At 41.2% G+C, this 22285-nt stretch overlaps 1 protein-coding gene across 1 annotated transcript in view; it reads right to left on the bottom strand.

Annotated features, from left to right (window-relative positions):
• LOC144799451 (fatty acyl-CoA hydrolase precursor, medium chain-like) overlaps positions 1-22285 on the bottom strand; it is a 211976-nt gene that overhangs the window by 127669 nt on the left and 62022 nt on the right. Inside the window, exon 5 of the mRNA XM_078670767.1 lies at positions 13373-13506. Within this exon, the coding sequence (XP_078526893.1) occupies positions 13373-13506 (134 nt within the window). The remainder of the gene's footprint in view (positions 1-13372; positions 13507-22285) is intronic.

Raw genomic sequence — 22285 nt, 5'->3', positions numbered from 1 at the left:
CAGTAAACTAGCACTTAGATTCACTTCAGGGGGTCCAGTTTCAAGAAGATGGTCCAGTTCTCCTTCAAGCAGCAAGGCAGTCCTTCAGGCAGCAGAGAAGTCCTCTAGTAGCAGCAGGGCAGTTTTCTGGGGTTCAAGGCAGTCTTTCTAAATTCTTCCACAGTTCCAGGAGTGTACTGAAGACGTGTTCTGAGGGTCCAATATTTACACTTGGTGCCAGCCTTTGAAGTGGGGGATTCCCTATAACAACCCCTCATCTGGTTTTGTAAAGGCCTTCCCTTCCCCTGCCAAGGATTCAAGATGTCTGTGGAGACAAATGGCTATTGCCATGTACCTCTGTGTGTCCTGGAGGCAAGCCCTTTTAAGTATAAGTGGAGCAGGGAACAACTCCACCCCAGCCATGCTGGCAGAATGGACCATTCTGGAAACACCTAATCATTTTTCTCATCATCTGAGAGGTCTACACAAAGCACAACAGCAGAGCCAATCACAGTCAGGTGAACCAGGACATGCAGAAGGCACAAAATGGTTGGGACAATGAAATGCCAACTTTCTAAAAGCATATCAAGAAAAAGGGCAACCCAATATTCCCTTGGGGGCTTGGGTAAACAGTAATATAATAAATAAAAATGCCCACAAGGGATTTATTTACATAAATGTATTTGAACAATTTTTATGCAATTCAATATGTCAAATTAGACATCTACAATTCAATTCACAGTTATTTGAAGATAAACATACTTACTTAGAGAGGAAATAATTCCAAAGCAAGTGTGTAGATTCATATTTGATATTGAACAAAATGTATTTATATAAACAACAGGGGTTCACAAAAAATCAATCTCAACAAACTTTTCTTGAATTACATATATCTTGAAGGATCACATACCAATCTATAGAATGTCCAAATCCTATATCCAGTATTTGAACATGTCCAGCAAGCAGAACTAAGTTACAAATAACACATTTGAAAATAACATTTAGAGGAAATTAGAAAGTGTTTTGACGTTCCGGTTTCAGTTGCCTTAAGTCAATAAGACAATCTTCAGGACTGTGGATATTTCAAGAGGATGAAATATCCCTCTCTGTAGACCCAAAATGGGTGGTTGTGAATTGGACTCAGAGGACTATCTACGATATGAGTCACTAGGTATATTGTTAGGACTGATCATGATTCAATGAAGATTGAGGACTCCTGTGTGCCAATATCACAGAGACACAGCCATTTTATGAGAAATGTATAGGAGGATGCACATTAAAAGTTAAATACGGAGAAAAAAATCACCGATGTCAGAGTACAACATTGATGTCTCCTGATGGGTCTCACTCGCAGTGCTTGACATGAGTTATTCACCTAACTTAGGATAGATTTGGAATATTCGTTCAAAGAAGATTTTTACATTTTGGATGGATACCATAACAGCGATGTACGCGGAGACGGCTTTACTGCTGAGGAAAAGATCCAAGCAGGAGCATGGCCTAATGGTAACACAACTTTGCTGGGTTGAATTAACAGGCTTGTCCAAGTCCTCCATAGATGAATATAGCCAAAATGTTTTTAAGTTATAGGTTTTTCAGAATGTTAGTGTCGGGAATCCAACGTCAAGGCCCGCCAAACCAAGATCCACGGGAGCGAAGAAGATGTCTCTTCACTCCTGTAGGGTACAGCCACCTCAAAGCAATTAGGCACACTGAGGTTATACTAGTACCCCCAAGGGAGTGGAGAGACCGGAAAGGACCACCTGGGCGTTTTTTCAAGGAAGGCTAATTGAAAGTGAGGTAGACCTGCAGATGAACAGGGACAAAGAGGGAACAAGGTTAAGTAGAAATGAATTATTCACTTACACCAAGTAAGTAATCACATTGTATGCGTTGCCCATACTTACCTGCACATAATCCGCAGGCACTTAAATATGTCTCTCCAAGATAAACAAAAAGGTTACAAAAAATAGGTAATGTTCCTTTATATCACCCAATAAGAATGAGTCCAGAGACAAATCTAAATAACCAGCAGGTATTCAGCGAAAAATTAAAATTCTCAATCCTGGGAGGAATTAAGTTGCCAAGATACTAGTCTTGACACGAGGCTGCAGTAGGTATATTAGACGGCAGTCTAACAAACAAACAAAAATGAGCAATTCAACTCCAAAGGAAAAAAGGCAGCTTAATATAGGCCTTTTAAAAGTGAGCGCATGAACGAATGGAGGGCTCACATGTCAAATGCGCACACCGCGTTGAAACAACACACAAAAAAAATGGCACCAAATCGAGGAGAATAACTATCTCTCTCTCGGTAAATTTCGAAGAGGCCCAGCGTTCTATAGCACGACTCTGTACTTGAAAGGCACAACGGGTTTGATTAATGGCGCCGGCGCCGGGAAAATGTAGGGAGTTCAAAAAGGACAAGCCTCGCGTCTGAGGCGGAAACAAACGCATGCAAGGGAAACAGCGCGTACATCGCTTAGGATAGACAGATGTCACAGCTTGTGGCGGCGGACAGTTTCACCATTGAAATGCAAGCAGAGTGAAAGCACGGGGGCAATTTGTATCAGCCAGCTCACAGATAAACAAAAAGCAGATCCAATGAAACGAGTCCTATGAAGTACAGCAAAGCAGGAAAACCAGCGAAACTCGAACAGGCAAGTACAAGGGGCGTGATCCAAAGCAGGAAGGAAAGCCAAGCACCTGATCCCAGGAGATGACAGCCTATATGCTGTACCAGGTCAGCTGACCACCATTAGTACAGCATGGGAAAGCATAGAAAGCGATAGCCCTCACAGTGTATTATGGGACTGGTAGTTCTTTGATGATTAGAGGACAGGGAAAGGGTACAGGAGGCCTGGCGGCTCACAGTTAGGAGCAGTACTCTTTGGCACAACCAATGGTCCCAGGGCCTCAGGAACATCATTTGGGTATCAAGACTCCAGTAGAAGCCACTAGAAGGGTGCAGGGCAGGCCTAATTGAAACTGGTCAGTTGGGCTCTTCAGGAAAAGGGCTGAACCTGAACAAGAGGTCACCTAGCTGACCCTTGGAGTCCACATTTGTGTCCTGGATACAAATGCGAGCAGGATCAGCTTTTCAGGTCTCATCAAAGGTCTCAAAAACAGGTTCAGTACTCCTTCTGTCTTCCATAGATCCAGTAGTGTTTAGAAGAGACTACCAGGGGTGCCACATTTATGACTGGCACCAGCCTATGGCTTGGGTTACTCCCAACCCCTACCCGGAAAATAGGGAAAAAAAATCCCATAGGTAACCCAACTCACTTGTGCAGCAGTTCCTTTGTGCCATACTGCAAAGAATCCCACAGTACTCCTCTCTACCTAAAACAAACATGGCAGAACCTTTCGTCCCCTGTGGCGAGCACTTGTGCCCACCTTGACTAGCCCCTCCTCTGTGGTCTCTCAAAACCTGTTCTGGGGCAGCTCATCTGGGATTGGTGCCTGGCTGACTAGAGGGACAAAGGAGCTGGTAGATCCAGAAGTTAGCTACAACTGCCTGTGACAGGGTATGCCGCTTTGAAGTTAATTAAGCTAATGGCACAGCCCAGATGGTCATCCTGTTAAAGGAACAGAACACCTCCCCACACCCAAGGACTTTATCTCAGCTCTGGGAACAAGTTCAAACCTCATCAAGGGGGCTATCAGTTCACAAGTGACAGTTGGAAACTCACATATATGCGCTTCTAGAGGTTTTAGGCAGGAAGAAGGTGACTTATTTAAAGTAAACTATCTAAAATAGTTATTACAAATCCGGCTTTACCAGTGCATTAGATTTGCAATAAATATTTTTAAACTCAAATAATGAACTTTGGAGGTGCTTCTTAGGTAGATACAACATTTATAAAATTAATATTCCAGTGCTTTCCTCTGGAACAGCTAGCCCTGCTACAGTACAAATAGCTGTTGGGGCCTTGTCACTGTAAGAACATGTTTAACATTAAACATGTCCATGTCCTACTTTTAAATGCCATGCCAGGCATGGCCTGTCCTTGAGGACTTAGGGGTCCCACCCACCATCTTTTTGCAGACATGAAGAGTGTTTGTCAGGCTGAGCAAAGGTTATCCCTGTGGTGTGACCTTCTCAGCATTGGCAAAGAGCCTTAAGGTCCTCCTTTTCATGACAAGGGGGCATGTCACAGACAGACTTGGGCATGGCCACTTTAGTTTTAAGCCCTGAAGTGCCTAGTGCTGAGTGTTAATCAGTGGCACCTTGTCACAGGTGGGGTCAGCAACTCACATTGACCCCATTCCACTCTGTGATGAGTAAGGGACTGCTGGCTCCTCTTAATTGCTGACCCAACGCTAGCTAATGAGAGGAGATAGCAGTCTCAACCCTCCAAGAACCTTGGATACTTCCCTCCCACCACATAAAAATCATAGCTGCTGCCAGGAAAGCTTTTCTTTTTTGTAATGTTTGGTGCGTGTGTTTGTGTGTTTGTATTTGATAATGTGTGTGTATTAGTGCATATTGTAAATAGGTGTATGCGCATTTGTATGTGCTTGTGAATGGTGGGTTTATGGTATGTGTGTGTAATTGTGAATGTATGGGTGTGAGTGAGAGTGCATGTAGATGGGTGATTGTGAGTATGTATTTATGTACGTAAGTGGTCAACCTGCCCCCGCCTTCTCAAATTAACACTTGGCAAGATATCAGGCACATTGCCTTAAGGACATTGAGGCCTACTTAGGGGTGACAAATTATTATTACCAAGGAGAATTTAAGCCTGTCAAAAGAGGTTATTTTGAAAGGTCAAACCTTAAGTTTTAAAACTGCGCCTACAGGCTGCAGTGGTAGGCCTGCATTCATGTTTGCACTGTCGAGGTAGTGGGTGGCACAATGGATGCTGCAGTCCATTAATTACATTTAACTTAAAGGCACTGGGTGCACTTAGTACCATATACTAGGGACTTAAAGGTAAGTTAACTATGCCAATTGGGAGACTAGTCCATTTTTACATGTTTAGGATTCAGAGCACAGAGTCCAAGTGCACAGAGAACAAAAATCAGAACATCAGTCCAAGGAAAAATAGATGATCATGCACAAAGAGGCATTTTCTAACAATATCATAATCTTGGACTGGCTGATTTAGCCAGCTGTTTTCATTACCCTTCCTTTTAAATGGGAATACTAATTAAAGTGATCCCATTAGCAACAAATGACTAAAGTCTTTTAAATTAATTTCAAGAACCTTATTTGCACTGCAATCAAATTCCTCCCTACAGCTTTCTCTTTTGAATTATCTACCTAATTTCACAACAGATTCTTCACTGAAGCACCAGATTCTGTTACTCCTTGCCACACCGCCACACCTAATTCTTTAACCTTAAGATAATTCAAAGCTTAAGTACTGTAATTGGTGTGAAAATAAAATAAATTATATAACATAATAATGAAAAATACTATGGTCCCCAAAGCTTCACTTAGTGATTACAATAAGTGATGATTAAAGCCAAATATACCTTTCTTTTAGGTAAAACAGGTGCTGCTCACAATAAACTACTTAAACTCTTTTTCATGGTACAGAAATCCCTGGATTTAGACTATATAGAGGCACATTTACTATTGTTGACGGCTCTGAAAAAATGTGTCAGATAGTTCAAGGGCCAGGTGCGAGGCATATACGTTGAATTTTATGTCAAACCACAGAGGATAACTTTATGAATTACCTCTTTAATGCAAACACTTAAATCAGCATCTTTAAGGAATTTAGAACTGTACAACATTCTTCAAAAAAATTAAAACTGTGAACAAGCAGCTACCTTCTTTGCTGCTGCTCATAAACAGATTAGTAGTACTGTGGTCTACAAAGGTATTTGGTGGTTGCCAGTTATTTAATATGCATATGGTATGAATATTGAATGCTGAAGATTTGAATGGTTTTTAGAGTGAGAATATATCTTAAGTTGAATTTACTGGTTATTGTGTTCATATTTCATTTTTGGTATTGACATAAGTAGTGAGTCCAGTTTAAAGCTTATTGCTATATGAGGTTTTAGATTTAAAATGTTTACTGTTTTTTGTGTTGCAGACTGATTTAGGCCGAAGTGGCAACTATTGTATGATGCCCGAGTAGGAGCTGAACCTGAGCATGAGATTGCACTGATAGGTCCAGGACATGGCAATGAGGTGAGCACTGGTCGGAGTAGTTGCATCACAAGGTCGCAATGTAGAAGACATCAGTGGACAGTGAGGTTGTGCATGCAAGTGGGTCACTTGCCTTCTAGTTTTGTTATTAATTTTGAGAATTCAGGTTTGTTGTGAGTGCCTACATTAAGACACTCATTCGGTGCTCATCTGTTGATTGAGGAGTTGAATTTATACATTTGTGGAGTACCGAGGCATCTTATCAAAGACTGAGACTTTTTATCATTTATGTTGGGTTTGAAACCTTTGTAATTATAAAATTATTCATATCTTTAAAAATGGAGAATTATGCTAAAAAAGCCTTTCAAAATAAAATTGAAGGCAACATTATTAAGGCTGCGGAGAGAATTTCAGCAGATATTGGAATCGGAATGGAAAAAAGTTAGAACAGATCATACGTTCATTATGTATGGTCATTGTTCTGAGGATAAACATTTTTGGTCAGCAGCTGAAGGTGATATGAGTAGGAATAGGTTGGAGGTAAGTCATTACAAAAGTGGAAACAGTCAAGATGATTATACTAGGGTAAGAAAAAGATGACTATGAGTAATTCTGAAAAGGTGTTGATAGATTGTGCTGAGTGCACACAAGGTTGGGCAGTGCAGAGCCCAACAAAAGAGAATAAAAAACAAGAAATTGAATACAAAGCACAAAGTAGTGTTTTGTGATGATTCTTCCGCGTGCTGGAGTTGAGTTGTCAATCTGATTTTGATTCAGACATTCAGGAGGATGTGGATTAAAGAGTGGGGAAGATGGATCTAATTGATATTAAGAGCAAGGATGGTGAAGTTTTATTAGATGTTTTGGAAAAAAATATGTTTAATTCTTCATTGCTAAAACAAGCTTTATCACCATAGTGGACCCTTATAGCTCATGAAGCTAATTATGCAGAATTTTGGCTTCATAGACAGATACCAAAAGAAGTCAGGGAACCTTTAATATCAGACCGTCCTTGGCATACACTGCCTAATAAGATGGTATATACCCCTGAGTTGGATGCTAAAATCATTGCTTTTATATAAAAAGGAGGAAGCAGTCCACAAAAAGGTTTGTATAATGGCCTGAAAACCTTGCAAAACAGGGGTTTGTGAATATTTGGTCCTTTAACTAAGATTTTTCATTTGCAGGAGGTAGTGTATATTAATGGTGGTGATATTAATGTGAGGGAATTAAGACAATGGATTCAGAGTGCTCTTTTTCTTCTTGGCAATGCTAATACATTGTTGGCTGTAGAGCGGAAGACAAATATTCTTTTGAAAATCTTTTCCAAGTTAGTGGAATTGTCCTCCAATGAGGTTGGTCCTTAAGCACAAAGAATATTGTTTGATGCCTTCTTTATTAAAGAGATATCTAAATATGTAGAAACATTTAGATTTTTTCAGCAGCAACAAGCAGAAATCAAAAAGGTTTTTTATGATCGTGATTTTGGGTGGACCAGGAGAACGAGGAGTCAGATCCTCTGTTGGGGGTCAAGGCATCACCAGGGGCTCTTTTGTCCATGAGTTCAGACACTATCCGCATGGTTCATTCTTTCAGAGCAGAACTAAAGGAGAAGGCTTCTTTCAACAAAGATGTAGAGGAAGAGGCATATTTGGGAAGCACAAGCTAAGAAGTGCATGAGGCGTGTACAGATCTAGGACTTTCGGGGCAGCAGCCTTTTATTTTCAAAATTATTTATAGATAACTCATATCATTGGGTCTTGGAGATAGTTCACGGCTACAGGAAGGAGTTTGCACCATTTTGCTACAGGAAAGAAAGCTAGTGGATCATGAGGTTTAAGAGTTGAGATTGAAAGGGTCCATTGTGGAGGTTTCCTTAGGGAGCACAAGTTACATAAGCAATATATTACTAATGGAGAAAAAGTACATTGGAAAGTATCCCAATTATAAAGTTGCGGGGTTTCAACAAGTGGGTGGCATATAATTGTTTTCAAGATGGAAGGGATTCATTTTCTGAGAGCTATTTTACAAAAAAAGGATTGGCTATCATATCTGGAACAGGAAGATGGCTACTTGGCAATTCCCTTTTGGGAGTCATACAAACCATTCTGGCAATTTTTGTGGGCAGAAAAATTGTGAAAATAGTATTTCCTTCCACTCAATCTGTCTTCAGCACCTTGGTTTTTTATGGCTCAGAATAAGAGGTATGAAACTTATCATTTACTGAGATAACATTCTCACTATGGGTTAAGACAGAGAAGAGTTGTTCTGCCAAACACCGGGGAGTGCAAGATTGTTAGATAATCTGAGTTTGTTATGTTCATGAAAAAAGCAAGTCTGGTTCCAAATCAGGTGTCTCAGTTTTTAATGTGCATGGTTCACACAATAGATGAGGCCTTGAAGTGTCTGAGGGTGAAATTTAGGAACATTCAAAGAAAATTTAAAACAAACTTGAGATCTGATTTCTTTGAGAATATTATGTTATGTCTAATTGTATAGTGCAGTAATTACCCATGAAGGTACCCAGGTGCTTTGCAGGTGGGGAGGCATCTGTCTCCCTGGGGAGCTTATTCAAAGAGCCAGGTCTTCAGCTTCTTGCAGCCACGAGAAGCAATGAGATTTGTTATGTTGTGGAAGGTCCTTACGTGCATTGGTTGAGACGTACGAGAAGGCTTGGCCTACAACTCTGTTTTAGTGTATGCAAGGTACATGTGCTAGTGAGAGCCCAGCTGAGCGGAGGTGCTTGGGAGGTTGATGGAAGTGAATGAAGCCTTTAAGGTAGATGGGGCCTGCTTTGTTTAATGCTTTGTATGTATGCATGAGTAGGCTGAAATGAGTGCTCTTGTTTATGGGGAGCCAGTAAAGTTCCTTGAAATGTGAGGTGATGTGTGTTCATCAAAGCAGGTTTAGGATGAGTCTTGTTGGGGTGTTTTGGATGGTTTGGAACCAGTTCAGAAGTTGCTTGGTGATTCCTGAGTAGTGAGTGTGTTGCCATTATCAAATTTGCCTGCCACCAGGTAGAGTCTGAATCAGATATTTTTCTTCCGAAGATCTCCACTTCAGTTTGTCTGAGTTGAGCTTAAGGCAGTTGGATCTCATCCAGGTGACTACCATGGCCATGCAGGTGGGGAAGTTGGTTTTTGTTGCGAGGCTCTTGTCCCTCACGGAGAGTATTAGTTGGGTGTAACCTATATGGGACAACATTTTAGGTCTCCTGTCATCCACAAGACAAACTATTTTTCCTCGACCTTTACAATTTTGGATGCTGAAGAAGTTGAAAGCAAGTAATTTGAGAATGTGTATGAGGTGTTCACAAGAGATCTGTTTAAGAGAAGAAACAAATATTGAACAGATAAATATTATTGAGACTAAGCATCAGATGGGGCCCATCTTGATGGACCGTTTTGCAAACAGATGGAAAGAGTTTTACTTGACATCTGGAACTAGAGAATTGGGACGTGGATGAGTTTCTTCAAGATTGGAGGAGTCCTGTTCTGTATGCTTTTCCTCCATTCACAATGATCATGAGAGTGAGGTTGCTAGTGAGGCAATGGTTGGAAACAGTACTGGTAGTTACATCAACGTGGAGAACCTAGACTTGGAATCCTGCCATATTGGAGATGTCAGAGGGCTTTCCATTAATACTTCTGTTGTATCAGCGGATGATTTTAGGGTCTTTCAGTAGAACTTCACAAGTTGGGGAGGGCAAGAGAGTTGGTTCTGGTGGCGTGGAGTAATTCAGGACAGCCTGGGAAGTGCCAGGTATTTTGTGTGAGTCTTTAAAGCTTTTTAAGGAATCCTGGGCTCCATAATTCACAAAAAACATAAAGACTAGCTGGGCATAAATGGTTATGCTGGAGTGTGGAGAGGAAAGAAGATACTGTTTAAACTGAAGTAGTGCATGATGTGAATCGCTTGTCTAAATTGTTTGGTAAAGGCCTGTCGTTTAGGGCAATTAATGGGTTTAGATCAGCTATTGCCTCACGGTATGTTTTAGTGAATGGATGTCCAGTGGGTCAGGCTATTGTGGTTAGGATGTTGCTGCATATTATTCAGGCTTTGACACATCTGGATTCAAGAATTCATTTTTTGTGAGATCGGAGTATAGTATTGAACTTGTTGGAAAGTTGGGGATCAATTGAGTTTTTATCTCTTTGACATCAATCTTTGAATTTAAGGCTAATATTATGTTTGGTGTTTTGATTTTAGTAGTGTTTTTAACCTGGAACATTGTTTGTTTTTTTATTGCAAGAGAAAAAAAACGCATCTACTATATTCTATCTGACTTTTTTTAGGAAAATGAGAGGTTGTGTGTTGTGAGATATCCTAAGGGGTATGATCATCGTACTAGATCTCTAAGACCTTTAAGACTTTTGTTGGGGGGGGAGGGTGTTACACAATTGATTATCTCTTTCAAATATCCTTACAGAGCAGTTTCAGCTCCTACCTTATTCAGATGGGTGAAAGACATGATGTGTAAAGCTGGTGCGGACATAATTATGTTTGGTGCATATTCAGTAGGAAGAGCTTCTACTTCTTTTGTGACACAAACCCGGCATAAAGAGTTAGTAAACCTTGGGCCGCTGGTTCAAGATGAGGTACAAACATGTTTAAAATTAACTTCCTTGAAAATGGCACATTTACATACTCACAAGAAAATCCTGTGGTTCCAGGGATTTATTGGAGGTTTGCAATAAAATGTAAAAAAATGTATACAAGAATGTGACTGTAGGAAAATCAGAAATCTCCACTAAATACAGGCAGGCAAATAATTTAATAATATGCCAACCAACGCTTCCCCCACACCTATCAACAACTTCTAAAACTTTTTCAATTCATTGATAGCCCTTAAACTTTTCTTGGCAAACTGGCACCTGTTGCCATTTCCATCTAAAAGTTTCAATCGTGAAATCTAACCCCATATGTTCACGCAGTCCTTTGTCCCTCTTTCACAAGTAGTTGTTTTTTCTTTCCATATCCTCTCTATTCAAATGTACGCGTCCCAAAATTGCAAAATGCATCTTCACTGGTTAGTTCTGCGCACTGGGAACCATATTTATCAGTTGTTCATGCAACTCAGCAACTCAACTTGCTGTGCACAGCTGTGTGAAATAAAGAGGGCAGGAATGCACCGTGTCTATCAAGAGATTGCACATTCCTGCTCTCTCTTTGCGCTGGCACACTTTTGATGGTCTAGCGCCAATGCAGGCGACCTGGTGCTATGGTACAGGGGAGGAAACCTTCCTGCACAAAAACAATCCTTTGAGGCTTTTTCCACTTTCGATGTGTGCTGCAGAATGCAACGCATGTACAAAGAGGAACTTAAAGGAGAAAAATTATAATTCTCCTTGTTACACATCACCTGGTAAGGCATAGTTTTTTTACGCATTCCCAGGTCTACCACTCATGTTAATCTGGGAATGAAACAAAGTAATTGGGTGGATATTTGGAGACACCCATGATTCACCCAATAAACGCCACACTGGGCAGAGGAACACAAGGCAATGACTTGCTATGCCTTGCTTTACTCTAGATTTACTAAGCACTGCAGTGCCACAAAAGGTGGCCTTGCGCTGCTTGGTAAATCTCATCTAGGTTTGGGACACCCTTGCTGTACCTTGCGTGGCACAAGGGCATCGCAAAACTTTCACAAATATGGTCCTGGGTGTACCAGGCATTTAAGTCCATTTTGGTTCTAGTATTTGTGGACCAGGGCAGCAAACATAACCCCAGCTGAAGTTTTAATACTGTAGAATTGCCATGCCTGAGCAAACTGACGACAAATAATGTAAACATGTTATTTTGCAATGTTAGTATGGAGTGGACGTGTTTATACTGGTGAAATTATAGCGTGTTACGGAAAGCTCAAATTACTCCGAGATTAATCAAAAATAAATGAATGGTCCTAAAATATATGCAGGAAACTAGTACGATAAATGATTGAAATAGTTAAACAAAATCTGTAATTTTAAAATAAATCTAATGTATTCCTCTTCTAAATGTTATCTAAAAAAGCATGTAAAGTACATGGTCGCAAAGAAACATTGAAAGCATGTAAATCACTTATTACGCATTCAACAAATAAGAACGCGTTTTAGGACTTCATTTGTTAAGTATTAATAACAAGAACGTTCAGCATGTAAATGTTGACAATAGCAAACAGAGGAATGGTTGAGGGCGTTTAAAAGAGCGCAATTTGTAAGTAGAATATCAATAGGATAGAGATGTAGAAGAACATTTCAATTCTTACAAGGGGAGAACACACACACACAAACTTAAAGAAAATTGCTTGTGTGAATAGAAATCTCTAACGCAAAACTGAATAAAGGACAGAGGGGCATATTATCAAGGGGGTTTATCTCCTCTTTTTTGGCTTTAAAAGCCAAGAAAGCAGAGATAAAATTATCTCCCTATTACCTAGCTGTCGCTAACACAAGTTAGCGACAGCTAGTAGGAGATAGCAACCATCTTGGGCCCCACTTTGCATGTCGGTGATATTTATCACTAATGACATGCAAAGTGGGTGTGCCAAGATGTTAGCGACTGGAAACAGTCGCTAACATCGCTATCTCCTATTACCAACTTTTGGAGATATTCGCGCTAAGCGCGAATATCTCCAAAATCTAACACCTGCCCTGAGCAGTTCTTACCCATGTTATCCAATGGGAGGTGGATAACATGGCTAAGAGCATTAGCTCGGTAATGGATGAATATCGCGGACTTTTCAGCGATATTCATGCATTGCGGCCGTTTTTTATCGCATTTGCGATAAACCTTGGTAATACCAAGGTTTATCTGCGATAAAAATCGCCGCAGCTCAGCTGTAAATTTTTGTCTCTAACCAAGCAATAGCGATAATTATCGCTATTGCTTGGTAATATGCCCCAGAATGCCTAGCCGCATATATAGCTAATGTTTTTTTTTTTTATAAAAATAAAAAGTCAAGAAAAATGAACCATCGCTGTAGGCAACCAAATGTTGAGAATGGTTGTAATTAATTTACAAGTAGCTATAAAATAGGATGCTTACAGAAAAATATTAAAATACTAGAACCTTAAAACCAGAGGCAAGATCAAAAATAACTTGATGGCGAGGTTAGCTGAACATGTGATTACAGAGGAAATGAAATGTAAAGACAAGCCCTGTGAGGGCCCAACATGAAATCAAAAAACGACAGTAAGAATTATATAAATTGCAAAACAAAACTTTAAACAAATCACCGAACAATATCTGACAGTCATCTCTATACTAATAAAAATTGTTTTGCATTCTAAAGCCATATCTTACCTGAAAAATCCAAGAGTGCCAAGTCGATATTGAATTATGACCACAATCACATTTTCATATGCTGATAAAGGAGAACCATCAAACATGGAGGCCCCTCCAACTGCAAAAGCTCCTCCATGGATGGACACCATAACCTGAACATAAGAACATATTAATAGCTTTGAATTGCGGATAAAATCACCTTCTTCACACTTGTTTAATTTACCCTAATATACATCCTCTCCTTCGTGCATGGACACTTCGGATCAAGGAGACTTCAAAGGGGCGAAATAACACAAAATGCAAACTTCCTGTACGACTAGCCAAGAACAGTAGCCCCATAACCAGCAACAATAATACATCATCGATATGTTGTCAATACCTATAACTTGATCAGGATGGGCACAATTCTACAGCAGCCTGATATTCATGCTAGGAGATTCGGTACAAGAGAACCTGATCACGGGAAATCTCAAGAGACTTGGCGTTTTCTTCATTCTGCCAGACAGTCATAAAACATGTAGGGGCACATGCATCAACCTATTTAGGAAGTGCAAACGGTGCGAATCGGTAAATTCGGCCGTTTGCGCTTCCTAAATACGTTTTTGGGATGCATCAAACACTTTTTCAGAATTCACATTTGTTTGCATTTCTTAAAAATGCGAATGCATTTAAGGAATCGCATTTGTGCGATTCCTTAAATGCAATGCATCAATTTAAAAAAAAATGCAAATGTTGAAATTGGAAGTGAAAATTAACACGAGGTTGACCCTCGTGTTAATTTGCGAAAAATCTTACAAAGTGCAAAAAAATGCATTTTTTACACTGTCATGTTACAGACACACATGTCCTTAGGACATGTGTGTTTGAAACATGCACTTTCAAATACATTTCAGGGGTGCAGGGGGGGTCCTTTGGAACCCCCCCCTGCACCCTTGGAATGCATCAACAAATTGCGAATTCGTAAATGCCTTCCCATTGACTCCTATGGGCCTTTCGGCCCATAGGAATCAATGGGATTTGCGAAAAAGCAGTTAGAAATTTGGTATTTATTTGCGATTCGGTAAAAATTGCGGTTTTTACCGAATCACAAATAAATACCGAAAAAAATGATGCATAGCATTTTGCAATTCTTAATTTGCGATTCGGTAATTTTCGCAAATTAAGAAATGCAAAATGTATGAATGATGCATGTGCCCCGTATTGATAAAGGTATTGGATGAACTGCAACCAGCTGAATTTGAACTCTGACATAACAGAGATAGTCATCACAAAGCGTAAGGTGGACCGCTGGGTTCCATCACTCTGTCCCTAAAAAGGCGGTAAAAAGCCTTGGGGTCATTATTGATGAGGAGATTTTGTTTAAGCAGGAAGTAGGCGCTGTTACATCGGCAAGCTTTTACCAACTGCAGCGCATTAAAAAGATAAGGAAATTTCTCACCAGGGAGGCTCTGATCCAGGTAATAATAGCCCTAGTCACGTCCAGAATTGACTTTGCCAACTCTCTCTACATAGGCCTCTCTAAAACCCTTCTGCGCAGAATCCAGCTAATTCAAAATCAGGCCGCCCAATTGGTATGCTTTCAGCCCAAATATGGCTCTCTCAACTTTGTGAGGAAGGACCTTCACTGGCTGCCGGTAGAGCAGAGAACCAGGTTCAAGGTGTGCTGCATGGTCTTTAACCCATTCTATGCGTCGGATGGCGCCCGGCCGTCCGACATCACGGTGGGCGTGTGCGTAGGACAGCTGGCGGCCGTCTGATTTGCGCACTCGTGGAATTTGCCTGCACAGCAGGGGAATGTGCGCTAGGGCGAAGTGGTTAAGGTCCTGTATCTCAACTGTCCTGCCTTCGTGAAGTAACGGATCAACAAGTATTTTCCTACTAGACAACTGAGATCTATCCATATACATTACTTGGTGTTCACAAAGTGTAAAAAACAACAAACAGGAGGGTATAGGTTCTCCGTTCTTGCTCGCAAGTCTGGAACACTCTGCCAGTGGACCTTAGGTCCAATGTAAACTACAGCAGATTCAGACAACTTCTGAAAACATAAAAAATCCTAAGTGAACCTTTATTTCTAGTTATTGCCTTAAGTTCTGGAGTGTACAATTGTTATAGGACATTGGAACTACACCAGTTTCATGGCAATTTCCTTGGCCCTAGCAACATATGGTACTGTGCCAATGATAATTTTAGTGTTTCCAACAGCTTTTACTAGAGTGATTGTTGAGTATATTTTCAATTTCTGTAGAATGTTACATTCATTTGAATTCCATGTAAAATAAGAAAATGCATGCAATAGAAACTGAGCTAAAAGGAGAGAGTAACAATAGTCTTGGGTTCTCTTTAATACAAAACAGCTGTCACTCATGAGAAACTGCAGACAACTCAAGAGAGCCTTCATTTGTCTCTTGTGTACTTTCCTTCAAATTTCTGTATGTTAATAGCGCTGTAGCATTTGATTTTCTCTATATTCAAAATAGAGGTACAAAGTTAATTTATATTAATATTTAACATAAAATATATTTACTAGGTTATTATAAACTTTGATTAACTTTTTACATCTTCCCTGACAGTTAAGTGTTTGGTAAAGTATACAAAAAAAAAGTTTATAGTATTAATAGTGTTATGGTAAACACTAAAGTATATTACATTTATATATTTATTTTAAAAGTAGAATGAAACTAAAAAATGCTACAGCACCATTACCTAAATTGTGAAATGAATCTTGAAATATAATAACTATTTTAAATTAAATAACATATATTTTTCTGAAGTTTAAATTAAAAAAAAAAACATTCCAATCGAAAGTTAAAAAAATGGTTTAGTTTAGTATGCATTTATATTTATTTATATGTTTAACTACTGTAAATAATTTACTTTCATTTAACATTATTTCACATGGGTTTTTATTTTAAGTCACTATCACCATTATTTTCTATGGGAAGGTGTTGCAGCACCAATTTTTGGCCATGTGTGGTTCTGGACTTACTCTAATTCTGAGCTGGAATAATTTACTACTGTTTCGATTCCCTTTTGGTTGTAGTAACTTTAGAAGTGCAGTTTTTATTTTAAGTCACTATCACCATTATTTTCTATGGGAAGGTGTTGCAGCACCAATTTTTGGCCATGTGTGGTTCTGGACTTACTCTAATTCTGAGCTGGAATAATTTACTACTGTTTTGATTCCCTTTTGGTTGTAGTAACTTTAGAAGTGCAGTTTTGGAATAGCAATTAGCTTTATCTTTTGATGGACGCATGCCCCTTTCAAAACACTGTAACCTTCCTTAAACCCATCTTTATGCCTCTGTAACCCCCTTCCACTTAGTAGTGAGTATGTTTCTTTTTCAGACACTCCCACTGGTCTCTCTCACACAGTTCCTAAGTAGTAAACTTACAATGTGAGGTTTTCCCATAGAAAAGATAGGAGAGGTGGAGGTTGAGATTTGCAAAATTTGAAGTACTTTAGTAGTACTATTGTAGTAATACGAAATGTACTACAAAATACCGTTTATGGAAAGGCCTGTTACTCTATAGAGGTTTAAATGTTTGAGCATTAGAGCCCCACCCTTACCTATTTTCTACTATAGCAATAGTAAATACAAAACTACAATTCACTAGCATTATAGTAGAAAAAAACGCAGTCAGTGTCAAGCAACAGTCTGGGTGATGGCTACTGCAGGTGTAGAAAGATGTCATTATCAGCCATCAGATTGTCCACGGCTGGTAAGGACCTAGCCTTAGTCTCAGGAACCAGATACGCCTGGTCTATGTGCCCCCCAATTAGTGAAGCACTGCAGCGTCACTTATAAAGGTAGCCCAGGGTGATTTAAACTTCCGCTCTGCAGTGCCTAGGAAACACACCAATCAGCCTATCACCCCCAAACTATCTCAATTAGTCACAGAATTAGGGAAGAGGGAAGTCAAAAGTTAGAGGGTGAAAGGCAAAGCATGAACAGTGCCTCAGCATAAACCATGTGAAGTCAGGTCAATCCTATGCAGTGGGCTGGCTCTAGCTCTCAGTTTCCTGCTTGACTGCTTGAAGCAGGAACCCCACATGAAGCACAAGCAGTTGAGATGCTGAAGCAGGACCTACACAGGCAGTTGAGGGAAAGTAAAAAAAAAACATGTGAATGTGCAGGGGTGAAAGTATGTGTGTGTTTGTGTGTGTGTGTGTTTGTGTGCCGCATATGTGTGTGTGTGTATGGGTGCCTCTGTGTGTGTAAGAGAGAGAATGAGTGTGAGTGAGAGTGAGTCAGTGAGTGGGTGAGTGTAAGAATCAGCAAGAGTAAGAATAGGACTCAAAGTGAGATACTGAGTGTAATTCTGAGCAGGTAAATGACTATATTGCTGAGACAATATGCAAGCATGTGGGTGAGACAGTGGGGTTTCCAAGAAGCTGTACCAGGGTACTGGTACACGCATTTTACATCATGGTCCCTATATATTCTAAACTGTTACAGGATTGGTAAAAAAAAATTAAGACTAAATACAAAGAGTTTTAAAATTTTAACAATAGTGTTTGGATATTGTCCTCTAGCCATTTGCACAAACGCACTTTTTTCATTGTTGCTCTCTATTATTACTGCTAAAGTTTTTAGTGTAAAGCTGTATACACAATTTATGGTTACAAATAAGGTTTCTTACCAACTGTGTTTTATCTCTGTTTGTAACAATTTTATTTAATCAACAAATAAAGCAATTACTACTACTAACTATTGATGGACAGAATGTAGAATATTGTCATAAATTCACCTCAGTACAGAGACCTGGGCCTAAATCCATTGTTTTTTGCTCACCATGCCATTCCAGTTTGGACTCAGCCATATGCAAATCAGTCTTGACCCTGCGCCCGATGGGAACAGTCCAGCCCGAACTGCCAGGCCAGGTCCTCCCTGGACTGGAAACAAGCATCCTAAGACCGGTTTGGGGATTTCATCCCTCTTCAGCCAGGATAGCTTGATTCCAGTGGCATGGAGTGCACAGGACTCACGTCTGAGCATACCCGTCCCCCTCGGGTGAAAAATGCAAAAAGAACTATTGATGGACAGAATGCAGAACAATGTCATACATTCACCCCAGTACAGAGATCTGGGCCTAAATCCATCGTTTTTGCTCACCATGCCATTCCAGTTTGGACCTTGCCATATGCAAATCAGTCTTGACCCTGCGCCTGATGGGAACAGTCCAGCCCGAACTGCGAGGCCAGGTCCTCCTTGGACTGGAAACAAGCATCCTAGGACCGGTTTCCGGGTTTCACCCCCCTTCAGCCTGGATAGCTTGATTTCAGTGGCATGAAGAGCACGAGACTCATGTCTGAGCATACCCGTCCCACTTTGCTCACCATGCCATTACAGCTGATCCTATTTTAGCTCGGGATTAGTTATGTTTTGTCTGAGGACTGAACCTCCTTGGAAATCTAAGAGTCAATTTGAATTTGCTGCTCCAAGTTATATGACACTCAAAAGCATTAACAATTCTCCTGAAATATTCTTTTGGGATCTTCATGCTCAACTGCTGACACCATGGAACATATCTGAAGAAGAATAGATTAACATAAATGGAAAGGGATTACCACAGTTAATAATTCGGGGTTTGCACCTCAAACACATTTGTTGCGTCCCATCTGGGCTGTTTGTATTACTGGTGATTCTTCTTTGGTAAGCCAATTATTGGAAATCACATCTACATTAATGATTGCCTATTCTATTTTCCAAGCTAAGATGATTAACGTTGTGTCACTTCCAGACCGCATTGCAGGTGACAGTCTATTTAGCTGTACTATATAGACTAATTTACTAATGGTACTCCCCTTGTTCAGTCCACAAGAAGAAAGGTGAGCAAACTAAATTCCACAGTGGTATTTCTATGTGTAGAACCCAGAAACACCACTATGATAAGCAAGACAGTTGCTGGCTTAAAATCCAAACTGTTTGACAGTGAGTGGGGATATTTTATCGATAGTTACGATTTTTGTTTATTTCAGGAAACATGGGCCACTGACAGCAATTATAAATTGGGTTATGGAAATTTTCAAGTGGCAGCTCAAAATTGTAGCTCAGCTTGGGCCTCTGGTGTAGGAAAGTAGGATCTGCTTTTTATGGTTACCCCCACTTTTTGCTTGTTGTTACGCTGTTTTTGGCTAGTCTGACTGGGATCCTGCTAATCAGGACCCAGTCTATCTGCTTTCTCCTTTAAATTGTTACACCTGTACTTTGGTACACTCCAGATTGGATACTGTGGTACGCTTGTCAGTCCCTAGTATATGGTACCCATGTACCCAGGGCATAGGTACCCCTGACGCCTCCCATGGGCTGAAGCATGTATTATGCCACCCATGAGAGGCCTTGCAAAAAGGAACTACAGGTCTGCTACTGCAACTGTGTAAGATGGTGCTTGAACCACTTACTTTAGGTATGGGTTCACTATATCTATAGGTCACGACACTTAAAACTTATTAGTCACCTCTAAAGCAGGCCTTATCAATCCTGAAGGCATGGTGCTGGATTTTTAGTGAGAGGGTGCCCCTGCTTGAGCAGAGCCTCTCCGCAGCCTTTGGAGACCATGCTTCCGGGTTGTCTGTGAGTCAGCAGGACATTTAGGTAGAGGTACATTATAACCTCGCAGTAAATGCTATCTCAAAATCGGCTGCATAGAATCATAGCGTGTTTGGTATCAAACACCTTGGCATCATACCTCTACACCGGTAACCAGTATGGGAGGTATGATTCCACCCTACTGAAGCGAGCTTCGTGGCATCACTGGTCTCTCCGGGGCCAGCCTTCTCGGCCCGGTCAGCAGAAAATGGATGCTACCGACCAGAGACACCTTTCTGCCCCCTGCTGCTGGGAAGGCAGCACAATAAGCATCCTGTCACAGGGAGGTGTGACCATCTCTCAGATAGAATTTAGTGTATTGGGGCTGGGTGGGTGCACTCTGAGAGTGCCTGAAAGTCTGCACTGGGGACACTTTTGGTGTACTGTGCACAGTCCAGCTCAAACCAGTTCTGGAAGCAATTGGCTCCTGCTCTGTCGCGTAGCTGGACAAAGGAAATGGGTGAACCACCCCTCTGTCCTGACCCTCGCCGAGGAAGGTCCCCAAAATCTGTCCAACCCCCTCCAGTGTGTACAAAATGTATTATCTGGCTGTAAGTCTTTAGATTTTACATGGACAAGATTCTACAAGAAGAAACCATTGACCTTCAACCGTCTGGACACTCTGGACTTCCCTGGACTTCGACTGGGCCCGACTTTGTCTCCCTGTCTGTCCAAAGCTTTGTCTGTGCCCTTGCTCCATACAAGCTCCGTGCAGTAGTGCACCAAGTACAACTGAAGTATCTCCATTGGGGTGAAAGAGTCACTCCCCTGCACCGTAATACAATTGACCAGTCTGATGATCCTGCGCTCCTGCAGACTCTGAAGATTCCAGCAACACAGGAGGTGGGTTCCTTGAGGTTGAGCTGCCCTCTCACTGAGTTTGAGGACAGTATCCCTCGTTGGGACCACATAACCCGAACCCCTTTAAACTGCATCCATTTGCAGTTGCATACGCTTGTTGGTGATTTCTGAGCTTGTGCATTGGACTCCGTATTGTCCTGACCCTGAGCAGTATTTTCACCTCTTCACACCGAGTGCGCCGTGGACTGGTACTTTGCAATCTCACTCGAGGTCCCCTCGCAACTCCTGCTCATTCAGCCTGTGGGTTCTCCTGAGGGTCATCTTGATTTCTGTTGGGCTTTCCTGGTTGCTCCAGATGTGTCCAAACTCTCTGTTGCTTGGTGAGTCCCCTGGACCTTGCTGGTCTACACCGTAACCTGCTTGACCTCCCAGTGTGGGTTGCTGTTGCCAAGGCTTGTTGGTGCTCCAGCTGGACACCGACCCCTCAGCACTCGACATCCTTTGTGGGACAGCTAACCTCCAGTTCCTGGTCATCGTCGAGTTCTCCTGGTCCTCGTGGCTGCAGAGTTAAGCATCCCTTCTTCGCACCTGAAGCACCCAGCATCGGTGGGCATACATCTACTGAGCCCCTGGTCACTCTGAAGTGACCCAAACTCTGTCCTCTCTGTTTTCAGGTTCCTTCCTTCAAGAATCCAGGCTTGGATTCAACTGGGCCCTTTTTACCTTCACGGCAGCAGTACTGCTTCACACCCCTCCATTGAGAACGACAGCGGTTTCTGTCATCACCCCAGACCTATGCACCCGGCTCCTCTGGGATAGGTAACTACGATATCCACCTTAAGAGGTGGCTTTCCAACCTCTTAAGTTCCAGAGGGTTTACTCAAAGTCCTCCTAGAAGGGTCCTTAAACTTTGAAATTGCAACCGGGACTGTCCCATAGAATTGTACGGAGCCCGCAGTCGTGTAAGCACTCAGCACCCGTCCTTCGTGGGGTCCCTATCTGCTCACCTTGGGTAGCTCCTTGGGGTCCCATCGATTGTAGGTGCTCTAGACCTTGTCTTGACTCGAGTCGTGATGGTTATACCACTATTTTAGTATATGGCTTGGCCTCCCCCTGGAGCCCACTGTGTATTGTGTACATACAACTGTTCCATTTATTTCGTATTGTGTGCTTTGTGTTCTATCCTCGTGTAGAGGATACTAGAGAGTGTTATACTAATAAATACATATTTTTATATAACTACTGTGTGGATCTCCTTTCATTTAGTCAAAATAGGAGGTGATATTCTGGTAAAACAAGCTGCTTTACATTCCTTCAAGGTTAAGACTGAAGGCTGCTCTCCACAGCTACCACTAGGATAGCTTTCTAAAGGTTATATTTGACCTCATACACCATAAGGGTCGTTTGGACTGGTGCAAGGTGCCCACTTTAATTAGTGGACAACATACACCAGGCCAACTTCTCACAACTGGCAGTCGGAGTATTTGGGTGCGAACCTCCTAACCTTCTGATATAAAACAAATTCCCAATTTTTTTT

Source organism: Lissotriton helveticus, chromosome 12 (genome assembly GCF_964261635.1).
Source record: "Lissotriton helveticus chromosome 12, aLisHel1.1, whole genome shotgun sequence".
NCBI lineage: Eukaryota > Metazoa > Chordata > Amphibia > Caudata > Salamandridae > Lissotriton > Lissotriton helveticus.
This window is presented reverse-complemented; position numbering and strand designations above follow the sequence as displayed.